The 8544-nt window shown below is 38.3% G+C and overlaps 1 protein-coding gene across 1 annotated transcript in view; it reads right to left on the bottom strand.

Moving 5' to 3' along the window:
• Window positions 1-475: 475 nt before the first annotated feature.
• The window catches only part of rab27a (RAB27A, member RAS oncogene family), a 32347-nt gene continuing 24278 nt past the window's right edge, over window positions 476-8544 (bottom strand). The window contains exons 3-6 of the mRNA XM_089135434.1: window positions 7790-7875; window positions 6969-7072; window positions 5408-5531; window positions 476-3710 (exon numbers count right to left, since the gene is read on the bottom strand). Coding sequence (XP_088991560.1) covers window positions 3509-3710; window positions 5408-5531; window positions 6969-7072; window positions 7790-7875 — 516 coding nt within the window. The 3' untranslated portion in view covers window positions 476-3508. The remainder of the gene's footprint in view (window positions 3711-5407; window positions 5532-6968; window positions 7073-7789; window positions 7876-8544) is intronic.

Below are 8544 nucleotides of genomic sequence, written 5' to 3'. Positions count from 1 at the left end.
TGCATGAAGTGCGCCATTTGGGACAGGGCCAGACAGTGCCAATCTGGATTTTTGTTGGTCCCCCATCACTATCAGATGGGGGCCTCCCCCCCAGACCCTCCCCTTAACAAAGAATAAAAAGACATGACCCACCCCTATTTTCCTCTGGTGGCCCTTTCCATAAGTTCCCTAAGCAAAAAAGGGGGGGGGGGAAGACAACAACATTCTGTTAATTTATTCTACTTGCAAGAAATTCCAGTTTTCTTTGACGGAGGCTGCAGTTGGATAAATATTGCAAGCGCATTGGGAAACTAAAAACAGAAATTCTTTGTGAGGCAACCAATGTCTTAAGTTAAAAGTGCAAAACAAAACCATGGGTAATTTGTGGGTCTATGCTGCAATTTTAGATTTCATCACTCAAATATGTAGATTACCGCCATTTCAATGAGTCAGCTCACGAGTAATGCATTTCAAAAGGGTGCATATGACAACATCATAATAATAAATAAAATATATTTATTTTCTCAAATAGAGTTTCAGTATTTGGCACAAAAGACAGTGTTTGGCAATGACTCAGTGTTACAGGGCAGGCACTGCAGTAAAATAAAGCACTTTGGAAATTATTCTGGAAACTAAACCAAAATGTTAACAGAAGATAAACAACAAATTCACTCATATTTCTTTTTTTACTTTTGTGAAATTGAGGGACTGAAGAGATGAGATTAGCAGAATCTTCTGGCACTTTGCAACCCCTTTAAAAAAAATAAAGTATGAACTTTAACCCTAATTTACAGAATAGATGTGGATATTTGATCTAAACAACATTCCAAATCAAATCCTAAGATTAAATGAAATGGCAGTAAAGCTACACAAACCAGTAGGAAAACAAACAAACCAAAAAAAAAACAAAAAAACAACCAACACCTGGTGAATGTCTAAACAAATATAAAACATATCAACCACTAATCTAAATATGAATATGATAACATCTAAATACTTATTCTATTTGTGACACATCTACAAGACTAGAGATAACATAGTAACACATTTAAAAGTGTTCTACAAATTTGAAAGACATGCGATTCACCATCTGTCCAAAAGAGGGGGACAACCAGCACAAGTTATTAAAGGAACAGTTCACCAATTAATGACAATTCTGTCAATTTCCTATATTCACCCTCATGGTTTTAAAGGAACACTAAAGAAGGATTTTAGCTTATTCACCATATCCCCCAGAGTTAGATAAGTCCATGCATACCTTTTTCATCTCTGTGCGTGCTGTAACTCTGTCTGACGCACCCATCGCTAGCTAGCATACTAATCCCAAATAAGTGACAAAATAACGCAAACATTTTCCTATTTACATGTTGTGATTTGTATAGTCACAGAGTAAACAAATAACGAGGTCATATATGAGACACAGCCATCTTTTAACCGTATAAATATTTGGAACTATATTCTCAGATGGCGAAGCACTGCTACTTGGGTGGAGTGATTACCGCACCACCTGAGAGACGCACCGTGGTTCGGAGCAGAGAGTTCGTTCAGAGGATTACTAGATAGTAAAAGCATAGTATAGCAAAGCATAGCATAGTTTACATAGAATTCCAACCAAAAACGCTGACCAGATGAATCAATGAAGTTACTTGCTCTGGATAATGTTAGATCCAAGCACACCTGAAGAGATCATCAAGGACCATGTTTGCTCAGTACATTTCACAGAGGAATATATGAATAGAGTGGTCACTAGTATTGCAGTTGTTCCCGGTATCCATGTATCCCTGAAAAGTTTATATGTTTTTATCTCGTTGCACCGCGACCGTGTTGCTTCCATTATGAGCACGCATATCCTGCGCGCCTACATTTGAAATAACAAATTGGCTTTATGCACAGCTGCACTACTTCCTGAACTTCAGCCAGCTCCTTGTTTCCTGTCTGCCATTATTGGCCAAATTGATTAATTCAGGTGTGTCTGATTATTGTTGCCATGACTACTGAGGTCAGGTACACCTGAATTAATCAATTTGGCCAATAATGGCAGACAGGAAACAAGGAGCTGGCTGAAGTTCAGGAAGTAGTGCAGCTGGGCATAAAGCCCATTGGGCACGCAAAAGACGCGACATTAGCAGGCCTTATAATGTTAGTATTGTTTGTCACAAATGCGCTCTATCGTCCCAGTAACAAATGAGCGGAGAAAGAGGTAAATTCAGGACTGTAGCCTTCACCTCGCTAATGAATGATTTTTTTTTTTTTGGGGAGAAACAGTGACCTTGTCCAGAACGGGTAGGCTATTATGGGTTCATTGTGCAAAAACCATTTGTCTTGTGCTATTACTTTCTCCTTATTCTAGCCTATTGTAATGCAATTATGTAACGTTACTGTATTATATGCTGTTGAATACATTTGGTTCATCTGTAATAAATTGCTTTTAAAATATATTGATTTCTGTAATAATAATTCTTTATTCATGTTCTGTGATATTTATAAATCAGGATACATTTTTGGTTGAAATTCTATGAAAAATCATGGTATTACCCAGTCTCCCCTGTTTATTGTTGCAGCTACAATACAACTAACACCCATGATTGTAAACTATGCTTTACATTCTAGTAATTGCTGACTCTATTACTCCAACTCTAAACGAACTCTCTGCTCCGAACCACGGTGCATCTCAGGTGCTGCGGTAATCACTCCGCCCAAGTAGCAGTGCTTCGCCTTCTGAAAATATAGTTGCCAATATTTATACGGTTAAAAGATGGCTGTGTCTCATATGACCGAGTTATTTGTACACTATGCGACTATACAAATGACAACATGTAAATAGGAAAATGTTTGCATTATTTTGTCACTTATTTGGGATTAGTATGCTAGTTGCAACCATTTACATTCAGTCTTTGTGCTAAGCTAGGCTAGCGGTGGGTGCGTCAGACAGCGTTACAGCACGCACGGAGATGAAAAAGGTATGTATGGATTCATTTAACTCTGGGGGATATGGTGAATAAGCTTAAGTCCCAAAAAGTCGGAGTGTTCCTTTAAGTTCATATGTTTTTCTCATTTCTCTTGTTGTTGTTTTTTAGAAGTCAAATGGGTTTCAAATGACAGGGTGAGATAATGACAATAACGGTTTGTAATGTATATTTTCTAAATGCATTTATATAATTTTGAGAGGTGAGGTTTTCATTTAGAAATCAACAAAAACCTAATTTTCTAACAACTGCTTTAACAATATATGTGCAATAACAGTGAAACACACACAGTGAGAGAAATCAAGCCCTTGATACAAATCTAGTCTGATATACAGTATAAAGGGTTTTGAATGAAGGATTTGGTGTAAAGTGCTCTCAAAACGTGGAGACTGGTAACCAGCCGAAAGCTTGATGATAATGTAGGTGGCTTTAGTCCATTCTGAGAAAAACTGGTTTAATGCACAGGGTCTCTTATCCTCTACATCCACTGAATTAAACTGAAATATATACTACTATTGGTGAAAGAGATCTGGAAGCAGAGGCCCACCGGGAGGATCATTACATTAGCAGGCACACTTGCTCTGGTCTGTGTCCCGCGGTTCTGCCAGGTCGCTGGTGCTGTGACCGTTGGTGCGAACCGTTCCGTCGGGTATCCAGGATTTGTCCACACATCTCTCCATGCGCTTCATGATCAAATCCAGCAGAACCTCCACAGCATGGCTCACGTTTTCACCGTTCGCAGCACTTGTCTCAAAGTACGGGACACTGCAAGAAGAAAAATTAAACTGATTCCAATGGAGTTTGGAACTAGGATGTTGCTAACCTACTGATATAGCTCTCGAAGACAGATATGGGATAAAATAGTAATTTTTACAGTAGTTGCTTTCATTGATACAGTTCATTCAATACACATATCACAATCTACATGTCATTGTGGCAGCAATATATGATACAATTTAAAAATGTGTAGGCTATTATACACAACATTAAAAACGCAAATCGAGCAGCCTTGTTTTTACCTCAAGTAAAAAAAGAGAGTATTGGATAAGAGTATTGGTATTTCACCGGCGTCGTCCATTAACTTGTTTCCGCTAATTTCCATATTTTTAAAATGACATCCTTTTGGGATAAAATGCAATATAATATACAATTAAATTAGATTTAAATAATAAATAGAACATTGTTTACCTATTATTAAATTCAATATGAATTTATTTGTATTATTCCAAGCGTATGACTTTATTTACAGCAGACAATCATACGACCAACCACGTGAGCAGCGTGTTTGCCGGATTACAAAACTCGCTCCTACACATTCGAATGCAGTTATTAGTGAGGTGCTACGCAAATGTATTTTTTACAAACATCCACATGAGAAACAATTAGCGTCCCAAACAGGGCTATAGAGCAAAAAAGATTGAGAACCCCAGCAATGATAGATTCAAATGTCTCTATTGTTTGTTCAAAAACAAGCCTGGGAGGAGATAAGATGCCAGTATCAGTCAACACACTCGATGGACACTCTGATAGCAGTGTGCAGTGAGTTTGCAGTGACTCATCTGTTAAATGTTGAGAACTAGGGATAAACACATTGCCAATATTATTGACTAAGTAAATATCTAATTCTATCACAGTAAATATCTAAATGTGCAGTGTAGACAATAGATATATAGTAACTTTTTTTTACATAACAGACTAACTCAAAGTCAGTACATCGAAATATGTCAGAAGGATGACAAGTTTAACAAGTGACTCTTAAGGTTTCAATGTAACTTCATATAAAACTGTACTGAACATAATTAAGAGCTAAGAAATCTGTTCTTGAGGCCAAAACATTCTTAGATGCCATAAAAGACTTCTGAAGTAATACCAAGCTTTTCTAAACTGAAGACTCCTCACATTAAACACAGTAAATATTAGCTTTTCGGTATACCGCCATCTTAAAGTGTCATATTTAACGAGAAGATGCCCTCATCTTAGGCAAACACGGTACAGACAAGGCCCTTAAAACAAACATCCTTGGAGACGCCCGCACCCTGTGAACACGTACAGTATGAAGACCTACATTACGATACGACTCGCACACACCAGCAAATCATTTCACATGTCTGCACGTTACTGCACGCCTGGGAATCCGCCTTAATCAGGCAAACCCGTACAACTTCCCTAGCATTTCCTGTCATTTTATCACCACAATCAAATTAGTATGAGATGTGATGACCTTGAAACTAACTTGCCAGCAGCCCTCTGCTTCATATCTTGATCCGGCACCACTGAATCTGATTACTACGAAACCTAAATACTTTTGATCAACAGATCATTCCACAGGCGAACTGTGAAGCATTTCTGTCCTAAAGTCTACAATAAAAAACGATTGCTTTTTGAAGCAGACGAGGTCATGTGTTACACATACAGGGCAAGTTTCTTCAGGTCTGATGGATCAGGTGAATGTGGCTTCTCACCCATATTTTTCGGCCAGTTCTCGTGCATTGTCCGCTTTCACTGCACGCTGGTCCCCCAGGTCGGATTTGTTTCCACACAAGACAATGTCAGGATTCTCGCAGTACGCATGCGTCTGCAGCTGACCTGCACAAGACATCACAGAAGTTCAATAGCAATAAGTATTTGAAAGATTATAATCATAATGATAATAACTAGCAGCGGCCCATCTACTACTACAACTAATAATAATTATTATTATCATTATTATCAAAAATATGACCAATAAGCTGCTAGTTAATTTTTTTTTTACAAAATTGTACACAAAAAATATTTATATTTTTATTATTATAAGAAAATTTGCGACCACTCTAAGCTGCTTGTTACAGTTCATCAAATTGTATTAAATTGTTATTTTAAATACCATTTATTATTCTAACAATTAGATGGGCAACTATTCTAAGCTGCTAGATAAAAAGAAAAATTATTTTTGGGAGGATAATTTTTTGTGAATAATTTGGTAAATAAAATAAATTATGAGGAAAATGCATGTTGCTACACTTTAAATGTGGTAAACCCCCCCTGTTGTTGTGGCTTAAAAGTTAATCCTCAAGTGTGGATCGTCGTCTACTGTTTGCGATCCACCGTCACCTCCAGTAACAGTAAGTGTATTTTATGATTTTTGAGCAAATAGTCTTTTCAGTTGATGTCTATGGAAGCCAATTCAACAACAAAAGCGTCTAAAGTTGTTGTCGTCGTAGGGTGTCTGTGTAGGCTATATAATTTAAACCTTGTTTGTATAGTGTGTAACCACACGTTTATAAATATATATATATATTTTAAAGATATTGTATTAAAAACTGCATGTATGTTCTTGTTCTGTAAGTTAGCCATCTCCTCACATTTGCCAAAGAAGCACCTGTAGGACAAGCTAAACATGACGCTACAAGTCCCTCGAATAAATGTAATTTCGCTTGTACGTAGCAAACTTTATCACAGAATGTGTATGTAGTATCAAAAAATTGCGCCACCATTAGTGTTTGTGTGTCTGTGTGTGTGTGTTCCACATCCATAATTACAAATGGGACGCGATTACAACTCAATAAGTACATCATTGTATCAAATAACCATACCGAGACGTACAGGTCCATTCTCATTTGTGTTTATTTTGCCGGAGTCTCTTCGTACTATTTATATATTCCGATTCAAACGTACGCTGAATGACATTCAAAACAGCGGTTTCTCTCACTCTCTCAGTACCGACTGCCATAGGTATCAAGTTACGCCCTAATCCAAAGGCAGGGCGGGCATATGCAGCTCATTTGCATTTAAGGTGGTATACACACGAAACAGCTCATTTTTAATCAGGGCCCAAAATGACATTTTCATTTAATAAATTAACGGTGGGGTATTTTGAGCTGAAACTTCACAAATACATTCTGGGGACACCCGAGACCAATATTACATCTTGTAAAAAGGGGCATAATAGGTGCCCTTTAAAACAAAATAAGGTCTGTATATGTAGGAATCTCATCATGTGTTGATTTCAGTGAGTCTGGACTCAGTAAGGTATGAAGGACATACTCATCCAGTTCCGCACATTAAGGAAGCTCTGCTCGCTCGTGAGGTCAAAGAGCAACAGGAAACCCATGGCATCCCTGAAGAACGCAGTGGTCAAACTCCGAAATCTGCATGAGCATTTAGAGGAGAAGACACAGGTCGCACAACAGTGAAAAACCATTTCAATTTCTTTCACTGAGTGCATAGCCGCGTTTCCACCGCAATTCCCAGGAACTATTTGTCCCAGGAACTTTTTTCATGGGAACTTTTTTTGCCCCAGACTGCTTCCTTACTGCATTTACACCACGGACTAAAGTACCGGTCCAGTCCGTGAAGATTATGTAGTGACGTTGAACTGCGTGCGACTGCTCCTCCCAGTCTGCGTGTTTGTTTTGAGTTTGTATGGAGGAGATTCAAGCTGTGCTGCTTTTGTGTGCGATTGGTTTACTAGCGAGGTAATTAACAAAAAAGGCAGAAAAGAGACGAGCTCCCAAAGCATATTCAGAAAGCTCGTAATGCTAGATATAAAACCAAAAGTAGATGTTAGTTATCAGCGGACTATGATCGCGCCATCGGGCAGAAAGAACAAGTGTAAGAACCAATCAGCATGTTCAGCGCACAAGTCCCACCCCGAAAGTTCTCAAACTCTGAAAAAGTACTACCTCGCCAGCAGGGACTTTCTGGCAGCAGGGAATTTTTTACCCGGAACATCATTTAGACCCTGGTTCCTGTGGTGTAAACACACTGAGTACCACCCCAAAGTTCCTAGTTCCTGGGTAAAGTTCCTGCGGTGGAAACGCGGCTCATGTTAGGAAGTAAAGCACAAGTATTGATCTGCTTCTCACCTCTCCTGTCCGGCTGTATCCCACAGCTGAATGTGGATCCTCTGACCTCTCCCGGCTGTGCCATCAGGACCGTTGGATTTATACACCTTATTTAGAGACCCGTAAAAAACTATATTAGTGCATGATGCTTGAATATCCTTGACACTTCGACAAAGAAACTATATTGTTTGTAGAAAATGTGAGGTTTGCCTCATAGAAAATGTGCTACCACAAAGCTACAGTGTTGTGGTGGTTGCTCGGATGTTACTATGTGGTTGCTGTGTGTGTGTTTTTGTGTTATAAAGTTCCAAGAAACTTGAATTTACTTTTGACTTAGTCAAACACAACCATGAAATGCATACTTGATGATTCAGTACTGGAAGTGTGGCCCTAAACAATCAGCATTTGTTTAATGTCTTAAGTGCTGAAGTGTTTGTTCTTAAGGAGGGATCCCTGCTCTATTATGCCATATGAAGGTGGGAGGATCTTTCTCCTAAAACACACACACACACACACAATCTTCTCTACTGAATTAATATTTCCGTATCTATACCAGCCATCCCGTTTCAGTTTTGAGTGCAACAGTCTGGATGTAAAAATCCCATTCATTTTCTGATTTTTCAAAGTAATTTATAAATCAATAAAGGCAAACCTACTGTAAGCTACGAGATTGTTAAAGGAATAATTCACCCACAATTTGAAACTTTTTTCATCATGTTCCAAACCAGTATGATTTTTTTTCTTCAGTTGAAAACAAAAATATATTTTGAAGAATG

The sequence above is a fragment of the Pimephales promelas genome, chromosome 10, assembly GCF_988280905.1.
Source record: "Pimephales promelas chromosome 10, fPimPro1.hap1.1, whole genome shotgun sequence".
Classification (NCBI taxonomy): domain Eukaryota; kingdom Metazoa; phylum Chordata; class Actinopteri; order Cypriniformes; family Leuciscidae; genus Pimephales; species Pimephales promelas.
The sequence above is the reverse complement of the archived record's forward strand: the minus strand, read 5'-3'. Positions and strand labels throughout refer to the sequence as shown.